This window comes from Neopsephotus bourkii, unplaced genomic scaffold (assembly GCF_033783945.1).
Source record: "Neopsephotus bourkii isolate Nb327-2 ecotype Australia unplaced genomic scaffold, CSIRO-AGI_Nbou_v1 NB_1181, whole genome shotgun sequence".
NCBI classification, from domain to species: domain Eukaryota; kingdom Metazoa; phylum Chordata; class Aves; order Psittaciformes; family Psittacidae; genus Neopsephotus; species Neopsephotus bourkii.
In genome coordinates this window covers 3,099,209-3,124,390 of record NW_026901666.1, presented here as the reverse complement: position 1 = coordinate 3,124,390, position 25,182 = coordinate 3,099,209, and the positions used below count along the sequence as shown (strand labels likewise).

At 47.4% G+C, this 25,182-nt stretch overlaps 1 protein-coding gene across 9 annotated transcripts in view; it reads right to left on the bottom strand.

The window, feature by feature from the left end:
- Positions 1-5,443, bottom strand: part of FMNL2 (formin like 2) — a 146,526-nt gene extending 141,083 nt beyond the window's left edge. For 3 of the 9 annotated variants that reach the window (XM_061363768.1, XM_061363774.1, XM_061363775.1), the window contains exon 1: positions 5,160-5,440. In XM_061363768.1, coding sequence (XP_061219752.1) covers positions 5,160-5,276 — 117 coding nt within the window. In that variant the 5' untranslated portion in view covers positions 5,277-5,440. Of the gene's footprint in view, positions 1-5,159 lie in introns of all 9 variants that reach the window. The other 6 variants (XM_061363769.1, XM_061363766.1, XM_061363770.1 and 3 more) reach the window with 4 other exon arrangements.
- Positions 5,444-25,182: the final 19,739 nt, after the last annotated feature.

Genomic DNA, 25,182 nt, shown 5'->3' with positions numbered 1-25,182 from the left:
AGGCTATTCAGAGCTTAAGAACAAGTGACACACGCAGTTTGACAGAATGGGTTCATACCTCCATCACTGGAGCCCAATATATAAAGATTATTTTGTATGGAAAAACAGTACACAGAAAAATATATGCATCTACATCATCTTAGCTATTTTTTTAAGTCTTCCAGGTTTCCAGGATCTGAAATTAATTTTAGGAATGTGACTAACCTGCTCGTAGCTAAATACCCACTACAGTACTCTCATATTCCACTCAAAAAAAAAAACCCAGTTTGATAAAAATATTCTCCTGTGATGTCTAGGTGGAAAACCTTACAAATGCCATCTACTAATTTACAAAGCAGCTTGACAGATATGTCACCAGCAAGTAATACTTCTCTACATTTAAATCTTTAGAAATATATATATACAAAACAATGTGCTTTATTAGATTGTTTCTTCAAGCAAAAGGCATCACTGATCGAATCATTTAAATAATACCTTGAGGAAAGAGCCCAGTGGTAGAGTCTGTCAGAGATGAAGCCTGAACAAGAAAACACAACAGGTCTTTTCAATATCTGAATTTTAGAAACCCCCTTCTCCTGAAGATTGCTCCTAAATCTAATTTTAGTGTCTCCCAACTTCCATAGCATTGCTTTAAAATTCCACAAAACTAATACAAGTTACCCTGACAGGAGAGTGAAGGATCTCAACTGAAATTCATTCCAGGAGAGTTCTGTTAAATTTAGGAATTACAACAAGGAATCCAATGCTCCAGCATCCCCACTGAAGCAAGGGAACTAATACTACCTCACAAATATCTCCTGCAGCCATGTCATGCTCTTTAATGATTTGCAGACTCTAAACCATACATATTATAAAACAATGCATAATATATTTGATAGACGATTAGGAAGAGGAATGGAAAACAGCTGGAAAATGTTACAGAGTTTTCACACTGAGCTTTCAAATTCTTCAGCAATAGACACTAAAACTTCCTTGACTGGTATAGAAAATGATGCTTAGATAAAATCTACAATGAAGAAGGAAATTCTAGTGAAACAAAGAAGCTACTCTGAGCAAAGCCTCATGTGAATGCAACAGAAGCAGAGATGATGTCCTGCCTCTAAGTAGGTACCATTATGTCAAACTGAGGACAGAGCACAGCAGAGCTGGGAGCAGGGCAACAGAAACACCTCTCTCCTCCACATCCTCCTCACACTTTAGATGCCTCTCTCCCTCCTCTAGGACTGGGCACAGAAGACTCCTTTGTAAAATAAAACAGCACTTGGTGGGGGTAAGAGGATATTTCCTGTTAACTTCACTGCAGATTTGTAATCCAGCAGTCAAATTATGTCAATCACAGCTCATTAGGCAACAGTTTACCCTGCCAACTCTTTCCTGGCTGCTTCCTCCAAACCACGTGTCATTTGCAAACGTGCAACACCGTTACCAGTTCAGAGAAAGACCACCCTGCTGCACGAGCTGGAAGCCTGCGTTTTACCCCCACATCTCCAAACACATGACTCCCTGCACCGGTGCCATAATGTCTACAGACACATTTGGCACACTTGGTCTGCAATGGCGCTCACGCATGCTGAGCAATGGTTCCCTATGCAATAAACTAGGGTTGGTTACCAGAATTCATGATTTATGCATTCTTCCCCCATGTGTCCCTACGATAAAGCCAGGAAAAGAATCCAACACAGCTGAGAAGGAAAAGAAAGCATGATGAGGAAGGGGCAATGGTGGGAGGTTCCTGTAGGCTCAAGAGTGCTGGCAAGCTCGAAGTCAGTGCTACAGCTGGGATTCTACTCTCAGTTTATCCAGCACCCCTCCTGGGCAAATTGGGAACTTGGTGGCAATAACATGCTGTCTCTTTCCTGAACTTTACACTCTCGCATAGACTTTAAACTAAGGGAGTTATTTCACACGTTCTACCAAAAGAGGAGACTTTTCATCAGTTTGAGAGGATGGAAGAAACATGGGGCTTACAGACAGAAACCTGGATCTCTTCTGGGCTATCCTCCACAGTTTTCACCTTGAAGTACATCTCATCAAATACAATGTCTTCCTGAAACACATAGACAGACCCTGCTCCTCATTAGCAGAGACAAGCACAAATCTCAACACAACAAACAAGCCAGGGCAGCACATTCACTGCACCAGTCCCAAAACTAGTACCAGGAGACACAAATCCACAGGGAAAATCCTCTTATGTCATCTGTCCAGCAGGCCAAGAGGTGTGATGCAGCCAGACCTGGCATTGCTGTCCTCCACCTCGGTTGGGCACTGCCACACACCAGCTCAGTGCATCCTCAGTAATGCCAACAGCACCACTACAGACTGGAGGAGTGTATTAGCACAGTCAGATTTGAGAGCTTCACCAAAAAAAGTGTGACCTGGAGCACTTCCCATCATCTCCTGCAATTCATGCACCTCAAACCTCAAAGAGAGAGGCTAACCAAGGAGGCAGTAAGGTGACTATGTATGTTTGAAGTGGACAAGCTACTTCACCAGACACCTTCCTCAAGACTAAGTCTGCCAACAACCCAGCAAATGCAACCTAGCACACACATGCAGCACCTCCAGCTGCACTGCTGCTCATCCACCCCTTTGCTGAAGGGATCACAGAGATTCTGCAGATCAGGAGAGTATGTTCAAAATGAAAAAAAAGTCAATTGTCATGGCACCTGCTGTAAAAACATGGCCAACCTGTGCTCCCCTCCCAGACATGGATGTGTTTAAGAGGGCTGCGGCTCACTGTGCTGGTTCTACACAAGGAGAAAAGAGTAAAACCTGAAAATAGTTTTGTGATGCTGCACAGGAGAAACCTTTCCCGCATGGCCCCACTCTTTACACACAGAAACAAACCGCTCTACATGATGACTGTACCTGCATGCAGCCGCACCTCAACCAAGCTGCATGTTCATCTACGTCAAGAACAGTCTTGGAAACTTCATTAGTAGTACAAAAATTGCTACTGTCAGCAAAGCCCTTCAGGACCTCAACAGGGCTCTCTGAGCGCATAAGCAATGCCTGTGCCAGGCTAATTTCTTAATGCAGCATGTAAAGAAGGTAAGATTTAGTCCTACAACTTTCAACATCTTCATAGTCTCATCTCCTGACTAATCGTTTCTCCCTACAGAAAATATTCCTCATCTTTCTACCCAACCATCATTCCTTTCTCATTAATCCCTACTCTTCCACTGCCTACCCCATTCTGGGGTTTGATCAGTGGCACAGTCATGTTCCCCTCAGAGCCACAGAGAAAACAAAGTAATAACAGCCTAGGAGTTCATTCTTTCATAAACTGGTCAGATCTTTCCTGGAAGCTGCAACAAACCCCAGCCATCCTCAGCTGGATTCAAGAACAGGCTGAAGGCATTTTTGGGCTGTTCCAGCAGTAGTGTTTCAGCCGCATCTCACAGCTCCTCCCCATGGGAGCACAGCATCCAACACCCCATTGGTACAGACATGCATCTGCATGGCCTGCCTCCCCCTCCAGCAAAGCTACAGCATTCATCCTCTGACCCTTCATTTAAATCCATCTTCTAAAAACAGATGCCATCCACTCAAGTACCTCAAGAAATTACAGACATGATCCTGTTATCTCCCATATTTACGTTATACGTATCTAATGCACTATGCTTTCCCAAATGATGTCTCTTCCTTGTACTGATCTCATCAATCGGACCTAACTCAAAACCACTAATTTTCTCCCACAGACCACGCACATAGATTAAGCCAGGCACCCTTTTGATAGGCTTGGATGAATCAAAACTTGATTCTTAGCCATGGTGCTGCTTGTGGGGGCATCTTCCACCTGCAAAACTACCACAGGTTTCCCCAATGAGAGCAAGGCAGGATCAGGCTTTTTCCACTGTGCCTAATAATCGTAACATCTCACTCACCATTTGGCTCATCAGTGGGGGTTCCTGACTGAATAGGCTTATTCTTTTCTTAGACATGATAATCTAATTGGGTCTAACCAGAAATAATCCCCAACACACACCAGTTTGTGAATCCTCACTCAGCACCAGAAGTATTTAAAATACCAGGGGGGTTGCTCTAGTATCTGATACAGGAACTACTCTTGCAACAGCCCGCCTTGCTGGGTTTCACATGGCATTACAGGGAACGCAGGGCACGGCATGCACATGGGTTTTATTTGCTCTCCTGACCTAGCTTCTGTTTTTCATATAAACGTTGGTCAGAAGTAAGAAACACATGGAAAAACAGATGGGTCATGATAATCTACTCACAACACTTAGATACCTAGAAAACAGGACGTTTGCCCAAAACACTCCCATGCAACACCAACGGAACCACTGTCTTTGCCTGGTAAGTTCTCCTGTGGCTGTGATCTTAAACACCGAGTCCGTCGAGCTGCTCAGGAGAAGGGAGAGGAATGGAATGAAGACCACAGCTCGACAGGACCGCCTGTAGCCCAGACCCAGCCCTGGTGAACCTCACACACGTGCTGGGGACTTGGGGGCAGCAGGACCAGTGTGTCCACGGGACCCACCGCCCCACGCCGGCCGGGGCGGGCGGGCTCCTCACAGCCCGTGCTCCTGGAAAGGGCCAGGCCGAGGCGAGGCCGCACCACGGGCTCTGCATCTGTCCGCCCGCTGCTCTCCGCCGACGGCCCGGGCCGGCACCGCCACAACCCGCCGCGGGCTTTGCTCTCCCGCCGGTTCCTCACAGGATCGCCCGCGAGGAGGGGCAGACCCAGGAGTGTGGGAACCGCCTCGGCTCAGGGGAAGGCGGCTCTTCGGGGGCTCCAGAGACAAAGAACCGCAGCCGGCACACACGCCTGGCCCCGCTCCGCTGCCCTCCCGCCCCCTCCGCCGCGGCCCCGGCCCCGTCCCGCCGCCTCCGCCTGGGCCGCCGGATGCGGGAGACACGGTCCCGCAGAGCCCACCTGTGCCACCGGCCCCGGCGGAGATTGGGCGGCCGCGCCGCCGAGGGGAGAGCGCGGCGGGGCAGTTCCCGTCTCAGTCTCCAACTTTTCCCCGGCTCCCAGCCACGCAGCAGCCGCACCCCGCTCACGGCCCCGGGCCAGGCGCGGGGCCCCCAACTCTTCATGAGCCCCTCCGCGGAGGCCCACGGACGGGCGGCAGAACGCGGCGCCCTCTCCCAGGCGGCCCGATCCGCTCCCCAAAGACAATGGGACCGGCACTCACCAGGACCACTGCGAAGCGCTCCTCCAGCTCACCGGGCTCGGGCATGGGCAGCTTGAGAGGTACGCTGTGCGCCCTGAACTCCGTCTGCTGAGAGTCCACGCTCCCCGCGTTGCCCATGGCGGCGGCGGCGGCGGCCCCTCCGCGCTACCTCCGCGCTCCGCGCCGCCGAGCCAGGCGGGCTCCGCGCCCCGCGGTCGCCCTCTAGCACCGACGGCGGAACGCCGCGCCGCCGCCCGTCATGGCTCGCCGCCCTCGCCCTCCCCCCGGGGCGGGCTCGCTACGGCTCCGGCTGCGGCTCGGCGGCGGCTCCCCCGCATGCCGCCCCGCGGCCGGCACGGTCCGCACAAAGCCCCGCTCCGCCCCCAGCCCGAGGCGCGCTGGGACTCGTAGTCCCACCGCCGTCCGGGGGAGGGCCGGCAGGAAAGGGGCTGGCTGCGGGGTTGGCGGGGGCCTTGAGGGTGGGTGGGGGCTGGGGCGACCCCCTCGGCGTCCATTTTCCCTCGGCGGGTTGCGCTGTCCCCGCAAGCTTTCCTTGGCCAGCCAGCCAGCCTGTCAGCCTGTCGCCGGCTACCCCGAACTTTGCCCGTGGGGGTCTGTGTGTGCGGGACGGTCGCGCCCGCGGTGTGCACCTCCAGATGCCTAAGTGGTGTTGCACTGAGGGACACCGCTTCTGCGGCTCAGGGGCCTGTTGGCTTCGAATGGCGGGGAAGCCTTCTGTACACTGAGGGGTTTCCAGGAGCTGCAGCCCTGCTTGCTGCCGCCACAGTCTGCACCTTGCTTTAGTGATATCGGAACAGCGGGATGATCAGTCTCAGTGTGACACCACCCAAACAAATCCGTAATCGAGACAACGGAGCGTCATTGTGTAATCGGGACGATCACCTTCCTCCCAACCGTATCAAAGCTGCCTGGTCTTCAGATGCTATTTATCGTTTCCCTCCCTGCAAGTGCTCTCCAACATGGTGATTAAGCATTGTGGTGGTTAAACCCAGGCCTCACTAATGCTTTAACTTGGGCTGTGTGCAGAGGCTGAGTTGAAACACCAGCCCCAGTGGCATGGTACCTGAGTACCTACATCCAGTTTGGGGAAATTCTGTCATGTAGCTTGAGATGCTGTCGACCTGTATGGTGGCTGTGCTGCCTTGCACTTACTCTCCAGTGCAAGACCTAATTCCTGTCACCCCACCCCTGCCCCAATCTATATCCCATTGCCTTATATTAACATATATTATCCTTCCAGAGAAGAACGATTTTCACTCAGCTTTCACCTTCACAATGACACTCCTACTGCTGTTTCTCCTCCTGATCACCACTTCAGTCCATTCCTGCTTTGTCATCCCAGAGCAGGGGTGTGCATGTGTGCCACTTTGGTGCTCTGCATTGTGCCCGCTCACAGTTACAGATAAAGCTACATACGCTGTTAAGGGCTCTCCATTATTATCTGTGAAGTTCTGCCTTTTGCTGCCAGGTAATTCAGGGAACTCAGTAAATCTCATGAATGAAGATACACGATGATTTACTAGTGCTGTTACCTGGCAGCCAGCAGTAAACATAACAGTGCACTCTGCAGTGGGATTTGTATAAATTTCTGCTGTGATGTGGGGTGTTTTTGATTTTGCCTGGTATGAGATGGCAACTATCTACATGGAGATTAACCGGGGAGGGGGAAGGCAAAAAGATAAACATTCTTGTTTAGAAAATGACCATTTCCTAATTTTCGTTATCTGGTATGACAGTTGTCCTAGAGGCACAGCTTACAGAGCTGCCACAAAAGCAACATGCTGGGAGTCATGTGCTGCAACACACACTCCTGCAGTCAAAACCCAAGGAACTGACAGTATGCTTTTCCCTGTGTGTACTCTAAACCTCTAAATTCAATGCACTAATTCTAATTAAACAAAGACGTAATACATTCACAACGGGGATGGTGAGCAGCACACCCTGTCCCGGCTTGCACCTCACCAGGGCACCTTGCCCGTTGAGCAGCACAGGACTTGGCCTGGTACCCTGAGTGATGCTGAAGGTGTGGATTCCCGCTCCACAGGTGCCAGGGAGGGTTACCCAAGGGACAGGTGAGAATTTAATGTAACTCTTTTGTTAAAAGCCTAAAATTCTTGCAGTATCCTTATTAAACAAAGTTTTAAAATCCTGGGCAGTTCTTGGGAGTTCATAACAATGTTAGTATCAATAGTGAAGGAATTAGTAACAGATACTTTGCCTGATGTCTTTTATCTAAGACTATCACAATTCTTTGAAAGATTAATCAGTTAATTAAGCTGTTCTGAGATAAAGGAGCATTGGACTATCACAAATAACAAATGAGGGTCAGGGCACTGAAGACAGTCTGTAGCCAGGGATCCTTCACTCTCCCAGCAGTGGATTGCCAGCTGTGCTTAGCAGTCACCATTCCCCAGGCTCCTGTGGTGGAGCAGGATGCCTGAAGCTGAGCACTGCAAACCAGGAATCACCCACCTTTAGCCCTCAGCTCCCTTTCAAACCCAGCAGCAAACACATCATTGAAGTGTCACATCTACAGCAGTTACATGGTATAGGGAAGCATTACTTGCCTTACATTGCATACAGGAAAAGGAACATGACACAGCTTTACAGAGAAACCTGAGTGTCCTGTTAGTTACCTACAACAACAAACTTACTCCAGTAATGAGGAGCCCTGGCATTTTCTGGTTAATACCTCCCGCCATGGAAGCACTTGTGAGCCTTAGTTTTCTGAATCAAGGGGATTTCTAAATCACTCTGTACAAAGGGAGATGTTCAGGGACTGGGAGACACTGCTAGCCATGCATACCTGGGAAAGGTTAGGATAATTGCAGGGCAAACTGGATTCTTTGGCTTACATTTAGGCAAGAAGCCAAAGGCAGCTCTAAGTTGTGCTATGAGGCATATTCAGTTCAAAAACAGATTTGCAAAATTTTTAATGAAACTAACCATCATGTATGGTGATGGTTTATGCAGTAGTGCAAAGGAAAGTGATTCTTTTAAAAGAACAAGATGATTTTTGAGCAATTTGTTGTAGTCTGTAACTGGGATGTTGACATTTGCAAATGTCAAAATTAGCGTGGCAGCATTGCTAAATAAAAAAGCTACCTACCTGGCTCACACTTAAGCTAAAGAGTCTATTCTGGGATCCACATTAATAAACAAGACCTTAATTTTTACATTTATTTATTAAGGAGATACACAATGTGTAATTTATAGAGCTCATCCCAGGCACCTTGGCAGCTCATGCTGAGGAATGGCCACTAGGGAAGTTGTTGGCTGCACCACAATTAATAGCTGCACCAGCTCTGCAAGGCCCTTTGCCTTCTGCACATGTGGAGTTTCACTGGGGAATGAGACAAATACTTCTCAATCTTTACTGAAGCTAACCAATACTATTGTCACCAACATCAACACAGTGAAACAAAGATGGACATTTGGGGCCAAGTCCTCCTCTGAACCAGTGTTCTATGGAAGAAACTCCAAAAGTAAAATAAGATTGTTTTATGAACCTTCATGTTCCCCCATTGCTCAGCATTTCCAGGCAGATCCTGAGCTGACACTTAGTGAAGTTCCGGGTGATCTGATAAAATGTTCTTAAAGCTGCAGGGTCAGGCTTTAATAAATAGCTAAATCCTAGCTCAGTAGTGGTAAAGGTAGTATTCATTCAGAATAAAGATGTAGTGCAACCGTAAACTCCCATCACGAGAGCTGAGCAGTGTGCACTTAAGAAGAGGTTATTGATTGCAGTGCATGAGCAGCTGACCTTGCCTAGACAACTACAGAGGACTTCTTCTGCAGTAAATGTAAAAAAAAAAAAATAAATAGGCTGCTTTCTGAGACCAGTCTTTTCAAGGAAAATCAGCTTCTGCAAGGATTTTCTGTTGATAGGAAATAAATACTTGCTAGTCTTTATCCTCGTGCACATCCACTGTTAAAGAAGGTGAGGTTTCACTTCAGTTCATCATGTTTTACCTAGCACGACATATCTGCTATCTACTTCAGTGCCTATTAGTCTTTTATTTATAGCAGTTTCCGACAAGTACCAGAAACCTGCCTTATCTAGCCTCAACAGATTGTAGAAATAAGTTGCAAAATAATGGTCAGGCCTGTTAGCCTTAGTGTTATTGCAGGTTATCTTAGAACAGCATGCTTTTTTATTTTTTTTTTGAGAATTAATGAAATACAAATCTAAAAACCACCTGGAAAGTTTGCAGTCATTCCAAAGGACCTTACTGATTGCCATATTGACACCTTTTCTACGGCATGTTTAGCACATAAAGCCTCATTGGCTTTGATCCTGCCCTCTGCCACATAGGTGGCCATGTACGTCTGTCTTCTACTGTCTCTTTCCATGCCTGTGTTCACATCCTCATTGCACAATTGCTGTTTCTGTCTTGCGCTGAGATCGGAGATGGTGATAACAGATGGAAATGCTGAGTCCCAGTCCACACAGTTATTAGGTTCACACATTATTAGCCCTCTGATTTTTCTCTGTCTCCTAGAAATCAAATTATTAACTTTGAATCTGATTTACTTGCAGCAGCTATGCTCTGGTTTAACTGTGTTGATGTCCACTTACTTCCAACACTTTCTTGTGCAGATCAGATGCAGCTTCATCAAAGCAAACTGTGATGTCAACAGTGATGAGATCAGCCTCCAGTTTCTACTCAGGACCACTCCTCTACCGCCAGCAAGCACTAAATATCGCATCCAGATCTCCTGCAGGAAGGGTGCAATGCAGTTACGCCCGCCTAATCCAAGACCAATTGATCTTTTCAGTCTCACTGCTTTTTCCCAAGGCACAGGGACACCTCCCAGCCTGTGGCACTGGACTGACAAGCCTGAAGCCAGGCTGTGTGCAAGCCCCACACCAAGCATGGAATGACACACAGCAACATGCAACAGGATTAAGTGCAACCCTGACAGTACTGCTTTTTCTCAGCTTTGAGGAGCAGTGCCATGTGGAAATGCTTAGCATAATGATTTTGCATGTTCCTTCTGATTTTTGAGTTGTTGCTTGGCTTAATTGGAAATTGAGGGACATGTGTGCAAGGGCAGCATGGCAAGGGGAGTGGATCAGGGCTCAGCAGTGAGAGCTCCTGCTAGTCCAGAGAGTGCTTTTCAGAGGAAGCCTGAGCAGATGTGTTTAACAGAAGAGCTGCAGTAATGGCAAACAGCCCTGTTTCTGCCACTGCTGGTTTACTGACCTGGATTTCTGAGATGTAAAGTAAGGCCCCCATACTCATTTGCCATATCTCTGTCAGGCCTATGCCTGGTTTTCTGCCCACTAACTAGACAGAAGGCAAGGCTGTGGAGTCAGCTCATCCCACCTGGCTGCTTTAATGCAGGGCCTGGAACACACGTGTTATCTGACTCTTCATGCGGGCACCTAGAGCCTGATGTTGTCCTTAAATGCTTGTGCCTTGTCCTGGTCCATGCTGCTGCCATCTGTTCAAACCAGTGGACAACCCATAAGCACTTCCTTTTCCTTTTTTTCTCTTTTCCCTGTGCAAGGGAAGGGGGTGAGCTGTCTGTGATCCCTTCCCTCTCATTTGGAAAGAAGCCTGGTGAGAAGAGCAGATACAGGATCACAAGACCATGATGGAGGTCAGATTTTTGCAGCATCTTTTGCATCAGCCCTGCCTGGACTCTCTCTCACAGCACCATCTACCTTCACAAGCATCGTAGGGCTGCAGTGGTTGAGAGCTGCATTTGAGGGATCAAGTTTCTTGCCTGAAGACACAGGTGTTCTCAGTGGTACCATACAGTTGAGGTGAACCTTGGAGAAGGATGAGCACAGGACCCCCACCTTCCCCTGTCCGTAGTCCAGCATAGACCAGCAGCAGTCCAGCCCAGATCAGCACTGGAATGGCTCCTGGGAAAACACCTCCAGCAAGCCCGGCTCCCTGTGCCTCCAAGTCAGAGGCAGAGGAAGGGTGCTGCCCACCACCCCGCTCAGGCCTGACGACCATAGCTCCAGGGTCTTGTCAGATAGGAGCAGTGCAGGATCCTGTTAATTTTTAAAGGTAAGGCCAGACTGTTTTGGCAGAACTGGGGTTGTTCTTCTCAGTCAAGTGCAAACCTGCTTGGCACCATGGGCTGCTGAGGACTCAGTCCAATTTATTTTCAGTAAAGCTCAGATTCTTCTCTGGACAGCTAGTCTGAATGATTTGCTACAGTTTGGAGAAAGAATCAGTTATAGAAAACAGCATGAACATTTGTTCTGTGGGATGTAGTACAGAGAATGTCTGCTTTTAAAACGTCCCCAAGAGAGGCACTTACGAAAACAGGGTACTTGCTCATCTGTTACACTTCTTCAAGAAATTAACAAAAACTAAGGCTAAAACTTTCCACGCACTGGAAATAAGAGGAAACAGTTTTGTGATCCTCACACAGCCTGTGTCTGTGCACGTCAGAGAAGCTCCCAAGATGTGCACTGACAAGGAGATGCTTGGTCAGTGTACATTAAGTTTGCTGCTAGGCTGGGCTGCCTGATGGAGGAGGTGAGCTGCTGAGCAGAGTCTGAACACTGGAAGTGGCTCACAGCCTGCAAATGCAGTCACATTAAAGCAAATGACAAGCCAGCAAAGCAGAGCTAAGGGGACATGGGGGTCTCCCCAGCATGAGGAACCCAGCTGGCACAAACCCCACACTCCCTGCCTCTTCCCTTCTCCCTTTTCCCAACACATTGTAGATCACTTGAGCATCACACATGCAAACAGAGTGCAAAGGCTGGGGCAGAGCATCCCCCAGAAGAGCAGTGGACAGTGAGAGGGCACGGAGCAACTCCATTTGCCTCAAAGCCCTTGGTAGCATCACAGCCTCCAGCCCACAGCCAGTGGTCACCCTAGGAGTCCCTGCATGTGCACCCACCCTGTACTGGGGTGGTGAGAAGAGCCTGTGATGGTGACATCCAGAGCAAGACACGGGATTTCTGTGTTCAGCCTCATGCCATCTCACTCATGAGTAAATGTAACACAAGTGTTATTTTCTGGTATGATGCACCCTGGCCAGGAGCTCATTCACGATTTATTGGCAGGAAGGCAAGCGGACAAAACACAACTTCTGAATTCCCAGAAAGGGGAAAAATTGTAAATGCTAATGAAACTGAGATAATGGAGCAGAAAATAATGGAAGAGAATGAGTCAAAATTTAATAATGCTTATATCTGAGTATAAAGCTGCACTTTCTGAACTCAGATGGAGACAAAGGCTAGAGTAGATGCGTATCTGTGTGCCTCTGTCAGCTTTAAACTGGCTGTAAAAACCATAGCTAGGACAGAATAATTTAATACGGGGACATTTTCTACCCTTTGTGGGCTTTTATTATTACTTGCAAAAAGATTTTTCTCTCTTTTTTTTTCCTGGGGCAACTATCAGCGTGTGGAGTGGAGGGGCTGTATCCAGTCATCTCCTCAGCCCTCAGCTGGCTCGTCGCTCCAAACAACAGCCATGCGACAATGCCGGCCGTTGTGCCCACAGCAGGAGAAAAGCTCCGTGTGCTTCCACGCAGGATTCAGACAGAAATGCCCCAGAAGTTTCCATTGTTTTTCCACCAAAGGCTCTTGACAAAGAACTCCCAAGGATGGTTAGGAAAGAGGAATAAAATTAATCTTTTCAGCTGATAGAAGCTGTTTAGAAGCCTTAAATGGGTTTCAGAACTCATGAGAAAAATACGGATTTCAATTTAGAGGACTGATTAATAACATTTGTCTCCCAGCAAAGGAGGGGGAGGGGGAAGATTTCCAAGAGCAAGGTTTGTGCAGTCACTGGAAATATCTTTTCCAGACCTTGCACTTTAAAGCAAGTTTTCTGATCTCACCAGCTCTCTGTCAACATCTCGCAGTGGTCAAAGGTCCCAGCAGTGCTGTTGCTGGCATGGCCCCCACCTCAGCCCTCCCTTCCCATGCAGACATTGGGGCAATGCAGGGCTGGCAGCGGTGCAGCCCTCTCTTTGCTGTTGTTTTAAATTTAGGGTCTCTTCTGCATTTTCCAAGTGAAAATGTTGCTTGCACCCATTTCCGCATCCCTGAGAGCTGGAGCGTGCTTTCCTGGGAATGCTTTCCACTGCTTGCCAAACAAGCAACCCTGTGAAGGTGGGGATGGCTTCTTTGTGCGTAGCTGTAGCCTGTGAGGTCCCACCTGCTCCTATGGTGTGACCAAACTCATGTGACTGTCTTTACCTCTAACACACTATTTGTAGTGGATACTGATTTGAGATGCATCAGTCTCAGCTGATAGCTTTTCAGGATAGCAAAAAGCACTGCTATGTGAGCTCAGGTACACAGATCTTGAGTTCCTCAGCTGACCAGCAAGCTTGCTGGGAGCTGGACACTTGGACAAGTCACTGCTTTGCTCCTGCCCTGTGTCCAGCAGGTCTGTTTCCCTCCAGGTCCCACAGTGCAAGGTTTTGTTCTGAAGCTAAATTGAACAAAAGGTCAACCATGTGAGTTTTCCCATAAAAGAAAGATTTCCCCTTTCCAGTGAACTCTAAACATCTCCACTTCTGTTACAAGACAAGGATAACTGAAGTTCACACTGAATTATTCACTGCTTTAGTGAAACAGGGGACTGAAGGCAGACTGGCTCGCTTTGGCTGAACCCAGCCAACAGTGAAATGATGTTAGATGCAGGAAGCATGAAGACAACTTGCTGCATCTTTAATAGCTGTTTTAAGAAGCCAGCTGTGGGGGATTGGAAATACCAGCTGATATGACTTTTAACGTCCCTGTTGCTTTCTGGCCCACTGTACAGCTATGTCTGATGGTTGCAATTGTGTGTGTCTTTTAATGCTGCCATGAGTACCAGCATCGTCTTTGAAAGGCTCATCCCAAACCCTCCTGCCTCTGGAGAGATGCTTGGGATGTCGGTTGGCCAGGGTTCAGGGACAGCATCAAGGTAACCCCTATCTCAGAGATCTTGTGCTCCCAGCCAGCAACAAGACACTTTTGTCTGAGGAGCTTCAAAAAGTGTGATGGTGGTATAGTCCGGTACCAGCTCATACCTAATGTGTTTCAGAACAAAGCAAGGAACAAACACTAAAGCACTGCTTCAGAGCCCACTGCATGCTCTCGTTACCAGCAGCAGCTGCACAGCTGAAAGGGCTGCACCTCGTCCTTGACTGTCTGCACTTTCGGCTTACAAGGCGGAGGAGCTCGCAGCACCACCTCCCTGGGGATAAAGCCATGTGACACAGAGCGCTGTTTTCTGAATTGGTGGTAACACAATTAATGCACATTTCCTAGAAAACTGGATGAGGTGACAAACTGAGCCTCTTCTTTGCACGGCTCGAAACTCAGGCTAAACCAAGATGTGTGCATGTGAATGCCTGCTGTATTTTTTTTTAAGGCACGTGCCTGCATGTGCGTGCATGTTAGAACTACAACCTTTTTAATGTTTCAAAGGAAATGAAGCTGTTGCTAGAGAAAATATTTACAGATGGATAGCAGTCACTACATCCTTTTGGCTGGTTTTTGAATGCTTGCATTGCAAATCATATCATTCCACCGCAAAACCAGGCCAAGCTAGTAATTATTGTTTGGGATGTGAAATGGGAATTGAGTGTGACCAGTGGGCATGCAAAGTGCTAAAATGTGTGTCAGAGAAAATGCTTATTCAGAAGGATTTTAAACAGTGTCCTGAAATGGACTGGAACAACGTTATCTAAAAGCCATTTAACGGAGCACTTTTCCATACATGATTGCTGTTTGATTCCTGCCGACTCAGCTCCTCTTTGTTTTGCTTCTCCTTGCTAGCTAGAACAGAGATACTGCAGTGCACGACTGGGTGGGTGACCTCAGTCTCAATGCCAAATGGATGACTAAAATGAACACAGAAAACACAATCCATTGTCTTCTCCCTGAAATGCCAGCTTTGTTCCACGTGGAGCTGCTGGCTTATTGGTATAACCCCTTCGATGCTGCACTGAGATTTAAACTCTGCAGTCCCTGCCCTATCATTAATTTCAGCTTTAAATAAATGGTGGTATATAAAGGCTTATTTTGCACCTGGCAAATGGCACACCAAGTAGGATGACAGGGTGGTGCCATGCCACTTACTGAAAGTAATTCATCCTCCGTGTGCAGAGTATTCGGTTTGGTGCATATTCACCCATAATCAGGTGTTTTCATCTCTGGTTGTGGCTTAATCTGTGGGTGTGGGCTGAAGAAAATTTTTTAACATTTTCTCACAAAATTACAACCTTCACAGCCTTTACTGTTGCTGGGCCTGATCCCCTCCAGAAAGCAGCTGGAGAAGCATATTGGGTGTTTTATTCGATGTCCCAGTAGCAGATCACTTACTGCGCTGTGCAAGACACTCTCAGCTCTCTCCTCATTATCTCAATTACAGTAAAACATTCAGACTGTGAACCCCACATAACACTCAGCACTCCAGATTTAGGCACTTAGCCCTGGAGAAGGGTTAAGTCAAACCTTGCCCTCCTTGTTTTTCCTTGCCCAACCTGGGCTGCTGTTTGCAGGGCAAGGAGATTTCTTGCATCTGTACTGGACACTTTTATCTCTCCATGGGCTGCAGGGGACCCTGGCTTGGCTCTGTGTCAGAGAGGCTAGTGTGACAAGTGAAGGCAGAGGGATGGGAGGGATGGCAAAAGCCTTGGAGCAGAGAGGTTGTAAGAAGTGGGATACCTCTGCAAGGGAGACAACAAAGAGAATGTGTGATGGAGGTCTGTACTATCATGGGAGGCGGTTCACTAATTCTCCAAAAAATAGTCAGTTGTGGGACTCAAAACTGGCTTGATTCATGGAGGAGGATATTTATTCAACAGAGTAGTGCAGGGACAGCCTCAGAGTGAGAAGGTCCCGTCTCTGGACTGAGGATGCTCCAGGTAGCAAATGACCAGGGAAAGAACATTCTTTTTCACACATTTCTCCGTGTATCCTCTACTGGTAATTCTCCAGGACAGAAAGCTGTCTGGACCTTTGGTTCGCCTGTCTTTTAAATCTTAATCTCCTTTCCAGCTGAAATTCCCAGATCTTAAGTGTGGACAGAAAATAACAGCACATGCCAGGAGGTCAGACAGCACTGAGCAACATCCGTGCGCATGTCCTTCCTTGCTGTGGCTGCTGGGTGGGACCCTGCCAGTCCTTTTGGAGGAGCTGGAGCCAAAAGCTGCCAGTCTAGGGAGAGACCTTGCAATCACCATTTACCAGCAAACCGGTTCTGTTATCATTGTTTGTAATTCAGTGACCCTCAGAATTAAAAACAGCATGTATATCAGCCAGCCACAGAACTGGCTGATAAAGGTTTTTGAAGAGTGGGCAAGAGAATGCTCCCTTCCTCCCACAGCCAGCCCCTGTCAGATTGGGTCCCTGCAGCCAGTGTAAGCAGCAGTCTTCGACCCCTGCTCCACCAAAGCTGATGCAGGTTTGCTTTTGAGGGCAGAAAGGTAGGATTTGATCAAAAACTCATCTGTGGGCTGGTTTTAGAAGGAGCAGGAGGTAGCACAAAAGCCTGGTCTGTGCTGGGATGCACAGTTCAAACAGGGATGTCTTTGGACAGAAGTCAGGTCCAGGTCCTCTATGCTTGCATGACAGGGAGGACCTTCATAGGTATCCGTCCTTCTCAGTGTCCACTTAATTGTCAGGCATCAAAAAAACCCTCTAGTTTTTGCTAAACATGGCAAGTGATTTATGTCCTAAGCGGGTTGCTGTGACTTCCTGGCTGGTTGGGAGCTTCTCCAGCTTCATCACTTGGAAAAACACAAGTGTACCTCCTGTGGTCAGATGCCACTTGTAAGGGTGAAGCTATGGGTTGGACTCGAATCACATGGAATCCCTTTCTTGTTTATCTGAAAGCTTGGTAATGTTACTGTCAGTTTGCTGTCGAATTTTCCAAGTGCTTTAACACATGTCTAGCAAGATTGCTACAGGGTCCCAGAGAGCGCACATTTACAGCAGCCTTTTAAATGAGTGTGATGTGGACAATGTGAGGGGGGGTGACTAAACTCAGGGGCGACGATCTGCCTGTCCATCTTGTGAAGGCTTGTGTGGCACTCAGTTACCAGATACACCAGATAAAAAGTCTTTACGTTAGATAAGCTGTCACTGTGTTGACAAGGACAAGCACTGGATGAAAAGCAAGGAAGATACAAACCTTGTGGGAGCAGCATGACAGGGCATGGGACTCCTGCTCCTGGGGTGTGTTTCCAGTGCACCACTGTCTGTCAGTCCATTCCTGCCGTGTTCAGGACAAATATCTCTGTGCCCATCCTGCCTGCTGAGCATTTGCCCCTGCAGCTCAGTCCCTCACTTCTAGGGATCACCCAAAAACAGGCTAAAAGCAGCAGAGCTTTTTGTGCACCCCAATCAGTGAGGGCCGGGCAGGAAGTTTGCCACTGCTCACCCACCTGGCTGCTCCCAGCCAGAAACATCCCTGCCCTCTGGCCATGCCAACCCATCCAGGTCCTCATTTGGGAAAAATGAGTAAATAAACAACCAGCCCACACCAGAATCCACTCTGACCATCTCCTCAGGTCCTCCCTCTGTGAAAAGGGGGTTCAGAAGAGTCAATGGTTTTTCATGACGTGGGTGTGATTAATTAACTTAATCACAGGATACTTTGATCCATCTCTTGTTTTTGAAGGATAGTCAAAAACAAGAAGAACTGCTACCTCCTTTGTGCTTTTGTAATTTTGTTAATCCTGGAAGCCAGTGAGACTTTTGCATAGTCAGCACTTGCATGCATTATAAAATATATTTGCAAAACACAACAACACTCGCTTTTATATTCTGAAGCCAGTGAGCATATCCTAGTTGGCAGAAAGCTCAAAGGAAATTTATGAAGACCCAAAAATCTTGCAGGAATTTAATTAAATTTTAATCTGGATAACACACATACATATCTGCTTATACAGGGGCATTTTTAAGTAAAGCTGCTTCACTATTTATGTCTCTGGGTCTTCTTAATTCAGTTCGCTGGACACTTGTTATCAAGCCTGCTCACATTTCTCACCCAGCCCAGTTGGAGATGATCCTGCTTGAGCAAGTCCCTCTGCCCCCAGGTCCTTTAGTCCCTTCCCACACACAAGCAGAGTGGGGAGAAACTTCCTCTTTGCAGGGACAGGGCTGTGCTTGTGGTTCTGCGCAAAGCACTACTGAACAAGCAGTCTGCAGTGGGAAATGAACCATTTTTAGTGAATTTGCAGTTTGGTGATGGTGAAACAGAGACTGCATGGGCTGGTCATGGAGGGGCTGCATCTGCAACTTCCCCCATGGCAGAGCCATTTGTCACACCTTGCTCAGCAGCACCCACCAGTGCCAATGTCCCCACTGCCCCCACGGAAGGTGCGACTGTCCTGAGTGGCCAAAATGCAGATCCACCACTGGCCACTACTTGTCCTTGGCCTCACCTGTTCCAAGATAATCACTATTCCAGCTGCCCCTGCCCTGCTTTCCCCCAGCTCTGAGCACATCCAAGCCCAGAGGTTTGTTCCCTGCATGGAGCCGGCCCCACTGTGTAAGCCCGTGTGCTTGCCAAGGCAAGACACTTGGGTGAACCCCAGTTGAGGTTAGCAGGGACCCAGCAATGCCCAGAGAAAGCAGCCAGACCATTTATGCAAAGGGAGGAAATTTAGACCGAATTTAAACATTAAACTTTTTTAATTAGTAAATCCTTTACCGAAGAACACTTTCCATTGGTGAGTACATGATTCCTCATTGCTTGAGGGATTTAAAACCAGACTATTCTCTGCTCCAAAAAAAGTGCTATAAGCAACAGTTCTTTGCTTATAATGAACTGGAAATTCTGGCAAGTCTCCATCTCCTTCAAATATTTTCACTTATATCTTCAGAGGTTAAAATAAATTATTCTGAGATGTAACAGATGTAGAATGCAGTCAGTGACATTCCTCCAGCTTTTTTAACTGAGTTTTCTTTCCTCTAAAATCCATAGAAAGCAGCAGTGGTTAATGTCTGATCTCCAGAGCAGGCATCCCCTGGGATGGAGCTGTTCTTCCCAAAGCTTGCCCAGTATGCTAAAGCTTCCTAAAGTGGTGCACAGCAGTAGACCACGGCAGTGCCATCCTTGTGGGCTTGGGGAGACCTGCAGGGTGGCCAGAGCCCTGTCCCATTGCGAACCCATCAAGCCCCACACTGAAACAAGGTAAATTTCATTGCCTGAACTGTCAATCATACAAATCACTCTTGCATGCCAGCACTAGCATTAATGAAGCTACTAGAAAACCCTGCTGTAATAGCAGTCCTCCCAGCAAACTTCTGTGAGTCATTAACACCAATAATTGCAATCATAAGGGTAAAAGTGATGCTACTAACAGCCCTGAGGAACCCATGACTGTTCACACTCCAATGCCAAGGCGTAAGCTTTGCTGAGCCCTTGTTTCTAGGTGAGAAGCAGGACTGATGGAGCCATTCAAGCTATGGTGGCATGGTCTCCTAAGCTCAAGTGCTGCATACCAATGTGATCCACTAATGCAGTTTGGTGAGTGGATGGGGCCACATCCTGCCCAGAGGTAAACTGGAGCAGTTCAGTTGAAGCCTGCCCTGGGTCTTTGAAGCAGTGGGGGGGGGGGGGGAGACAAATGAAAGAGGACCTGTAGTGCTCTAATAGCCAAGCTATTTTGCACACAAGCTTTTGGACAAGATGATGTTCATTTTTGGGTAGCTATTAAAAGTGCACTAGATCTCACACAGCCCAGCAGACACCACCAGCGCCTGCTCTCCTCTTCAGCCAAAGCAGCCAAACCCACTTAGTGTCCCATAGTAAACGTCATCCAAGGCTGTTTCTGAAGAAGCAACAAAATGACATCTTTTCAAACATAAACAAATATTTTGTGACAGTATTTCAACTCATACACTCATTTACTCATTGTACTAATTTTCTGCAATTTGGCCAAGAGAGAATAGTTTGGGTTTCAACACAAATAAGAGACAGGGAGATGTGGGAGGAGGTATTCAAATGACCCACCTAGTATTTGACGGAGAAATGCAGCTAGTTAGAAGTAGTTAAACAGGAATTATTTGACAATACCAACATGTCTAGATCAGGCATTTACACATCCACGTTTCGCAGTATGGGGAAACCTCCTTCCCCTCTCCCTGGCTTCACCACAATCACAGGGCTGCAGCAGGCAAACCCTTACCTGCCTAGCCTGGACAAGCAGGAGTTACGCCAGCAGACACGATGCTTTTTCTGTTAGTTAAATAACTCCTGATAAATCACTCTCTGGCGGAAGCTGTGCTGGCTGTGTCACGTTTGTCCCATGTATATAATCCAGCTTGGCTTTATTTAGAAATAAAGATAGAACACTAGATGGACTGCATGAATGCATTTTCTTGGAGCTCCTCACTGGCTGGAGATTAGAACAGGGAGAAATGAGGGATAACAGGGAAAATGAAGGATAAAATGATTTTAAAAGTCAGTTAATTATTCCTAATATCTGGAGGCCTCAAACCAGGAGTATGAGCTTCAGTTACAGCCAGGACGGGTGACACCCCCCTATCTGTACTTTGTTGGATTTCCAGTAGCATTTCATAGACATAGGAGTAGGCTGTAGCACATGAAATGCTTTGCAGAAGGGAAATGTTAAGATCCTTGCCTGCTCCTTTTTCTATATTAAAACGAAAAAATAATCAGTTAGCTTTGAGCTCAGCAGCCCTGGTGCAGAAGCAGGGGAGTGAGCACCCAGCCCACTCGAATGCAGTCACCTGGTGAGAATCTCTGCTCTGGAAAGGTGAGCAAATCAGCAACAGCACAACTCTACTGCATTAAGTCAACTCTGTGGTTGCCCATAAGTAAGTTCAAAGCTGTAACCTTTTTTGATGACATAAGCAAAATAGGCAGCAGCAGCCTTTCTATTATTTAAACAAGTCCTCAAATCCCTTGCCCCTCTTCCTTTTTATTTTTTTTTTTTCTTTTTTAACAAATGCCAGAAGCCTTTTCTATATAAAAATTAAAATCGCCGGTGGCCAAACCACCAGATTTGTGCTTTTGATCTGTGTCCTAATGGGGTGTTAGCGCTGGCTGCTGCTTTCAAAGTGGCAGATGGCTGTCCACGCTGTTTATTTTGCATTTACCCCCACTCAGCCGCAGTATCCGCATGTGCGCAGTGTCCCTGGCCATGGGTGGCCAGTTCTGACTTGCCAACTCATTGCTCCATACTGAGCACCAAACACTGACAGCAGTGCAAGTATTGAACAGAAAAGATCACAATGGTCTTACCAGGATTCATTAATTAGAGTAAGCTGTAATTATGTTGCCTTCTGGTAAAATATCAAATAGCACAACATCCATCACATGGAGGACAGCTTGTTTCTGGAAGGCAGTTCTACTGCCAATCATAGAATCACAGAATGGTTTGGGCTGGAAGGGACCTAAAACACCATTCATTTCCACCCCCCTGCCATGGGCAGGGACACTTTCCACTAGCCCAGGTTGCTCAAAGCCCCATCCAGCCTGGCTTTAGCCCCTCCAGTTGTCCACTCAAGTGCCTGAGGAGCACCATGGCTTGTGTGGAGACTCCCCATCCTCTGCTTTTGGCCCCACTGAGGAGTGCCTATGGGCAGGTGCCTGCCTGCAGGCATGCTGGACTCCTGCTGAATGCAAAAGGTTCCCTCTGTGTGCTGGAAGGAGCCTCCAAAACACTCTGAAGGGAAACACTCCACCTAGAGATTTACTCTATTCAGGGCTGAGGGGAGCTTCTGCCTTTACAGGTAGAAATACTCAGAAAGCACCGGCCTAGGGAGGGATCACGCATCCTTGAAGGAATTGGGGGGCTGAGGTTGCCCATTCCCTAGGACAGGGAAGCTCAGGGAGGCTAGGTGAGCAGCTTGTGGCCACCAAGCCATGTAGAGGTCCAGCCCAGGCGCCCACTGCTGCCTCCAGTTAATGATCAGCCCACTCTGCAAACCGGCCTGTGAATAACTCATAAACCTCCCCAACGTGTTCAGTGCTCACCAAGTGCCGTCTATGACTGGAAGGGTCCAGCCCTGCCCCAGGCAGCTTGCAGGCTGCCTGCACACCAATTTCAGCTTTCCAGTGGCAAGACCGTAAGCAAGATAAATGGAGACATGGGATCCCAATTCAGCTCACACAGTTTGAATTAGCTGTTTCAGTGAATGGTCCTACAATGAACACATTTGCTGTAGTTTATGTGACATAAAGGAATAAAGTCAAACTAAGCTGAATTGACTCACATATTTCAGTTAACATTTACAGGAAGCTTTGTTCTAACACTGTGTCTGTACAGCACAAATAGAGAAACAAAAGAAGAAGGAGGCCAGCTGAAAACAAATGAGTTTTCCATTTTTAAAACTTAGAAATAAATTTAGAAAGGCTTTTCTCAATTTATGATAAAATGCTAGCTGGGTTTACAGCAACAGAGGGAATTCTGAATTTGGAGCTCTCAGGACAAGCAATGGAAACTGTTCCCAGACCACTTGTGAGATCTCGCCCTCCCCAGTGTCTCCTTGAATTTAAAATTATCTGTTTATGAGGTTAGAAACAGTTTGGCAACTTACTATTTTGCACTCATAAATCCTGTTTCATCTGAAGATCTTGGAGTAGTTTATAAACATGAATGAAGCCACAAAACACCCATGCGGGGCCAATCCTCTCATACTTGTCCAACAAGTGTGTAATCAGTACACTGTGTAATCAGAAAGAGAGCTTGCCCAGCTTTGCACAGGAGAGGCCATTTCCTTACAATATGGGAATTTCCGTGAGGTCTCACTGTGGCAGATTTTAAATGCATACAAAAAAATGTGACATGAAACTGAGTAAAACATTTTCTTAAACGCACTATAAAAACTATTAACATGGGAAATTCAGGCAATCCTCTCTGATGCAGTGCTGACTGCAAACTGTACCAGCACAACGTTGCTGGTCCTGAGGCAGAAGCACCCTAGCATTGCATCTGGGTACCTGGGCAATCCTCTGCTCTTACTCATAGAAGTACAACAGTATCCCGCTGTGAGTGGGATACACACCTGGGAGCAAAGGATGTTTCTGCTCCTGATCACTTCCAAAGGCACTGTTAATCCTTTTGGAGGGATAGAGCACCTCTCCTATGAGGCAAGGCTGAGAGAGTTGGTCAGCCTAGAGAAGAGAAGACTTCAGGGAGACCTTATTGTGGCCTTTCAGTTCTTAAAAGAGGTTTGTAAGAAGGATGGGGAGAGACTTTTTAGCAGGGCCTGCTGCGATAGGATGAGGGGTAATGGTTTTAAACTAAAAGAGGAGAGATTCAGATTAGATGTGAGGAAGAAAATTTTTACAATGAGGATGAAAAAATACTGGCTCAGGTTGCCAAGAGAGGTGGTGGATGCACCGTCCCTGAAGACATTAAGGGCCAGGATGGATGTGGCTCTGGGCAACCTGATCTAGTTGAAAATGTCCCTGCTCATTGCAGGGGGGTAGGACTAGATGACCTTTGAAGGTCCCTTCCAAACCAAACTATTCTACAACTCTATTCTATGATTCTAACATCAGAGAAAGCAGAATTATCTAGAAAACACTCCAAAAGGCAAGCTGCCAGAGGGAGCAGAGAGCATGGGCACCTCTGCCTCCCATCTCCATGAGGCCAGCTGCTACTCTGATCCTGGACAATGCCCCTGGACAGGAGAGGGTGTGCACTTGCCTCTCCTCTGCTATGTGCTGTTGTCAGTCTCAGGAGCATCCTTTCTTTTTCAGACTTCATCTCCAGAGGTGTCTCTTGACCTGTCCTCGAGCTTTGCACCTACAGCAAATCTTCAGGTGCCTCCGCTTTTAAACATACCATAGGTGCTGGGACTGCAGTAAGGACTGTGCAATTCTTCAAGTATCTCCCACTTTAATTGCTTTGACTTTAGAAAAAAACTGGTATTTGATACCATTTAGGAGAGGAAGAGAGTTGATGGGGCAACACTTTAAAATAGCACCGGAAGTTACAGGTAAAACTCTGAATTGCCAGCAGTATTACACCACTGTACTGGGGGCAACAGTCCCCACCCAGTGAGGAAGAGGGCACTATGGCTGATGGTGTTATTGCTGCCCTCAGCATGGGCCCCGGCTGTGGGACACACAATTTCAGCCTCCCTGTGCAGCCCTGTTCTAGACTATGTGTCGTGAGAAGCATTTAGAGGAAAAAACAACTGCTACAGCTGAACCCAGGACACTACGCTGGAGTCACACTCAGGATTCTGCTGCTGAGTGTTAGTCTGGATTTCTAAATCGTATTTGAAGCTGAAGGACATAATCCAGTGCTTAATTTATTCATTCCTTTTACTTCCCACTGCATCCATTTTTTGGACACATTTAATTTTAACCTGTGTTGCTTCTTACCTGCAGGGGTTAATTTTGTCAAGCTCGCTAATGTGTCTCATGTCCTACTGAGTTTCTCTTTGACGTGGTTCTGGTTTGATTTGTTCTGGTTTTCTGCTGAAGAACTGGAACAAGACTGGCTGCACAAACCGGACACAGGTTTTGTAATCTGGAATCAGCTGATTGCTGAGAATACATAAATGTACATGATGAAGTAGGCATCTCTGACACAGTGACTGGCTGTCTGGGGCATAGCTATGGTGCTCTGTCCTCTCCCCTACCTGTACATTCATACAGGTGGTTGTATGTATTTAGAATTAAAAATGTACATTTGCTTATCACAGAATGGTTTGGGTTGGAAGGGACCTTAAAGCTCATCCAGATGCAACACCCCTGCCACAGGCAGGGACACCTTGCACTGGATCAGGTTGCTCAAAGCCCTGTCCAACCTGGCCTTGAACACTGGAAGGGATGGGGCAGCCACAGCTGCTCTGGGCAACCTGTGCCAGTGCTCACCACCCTCACAGGGAAGAACTTCTTCCTAATATCTAATCTCAGTACACCCTGTGTCATTTTAAAGACATTCCCCCTTGTGTTATCCCTACAGGCCCTTGTTGAAAGCCCCTCTCCAGCTTTCTTGTCAGCCCCTTCAGGTACTGGAAGCTGCTCTAAGGTCTCCCTAGAGCCTTCTCTTCTCCAGGCTGAACCAAGACCAGCTCTCAGCCTGTATCCATAGGAGAGGTGCTCCAGCC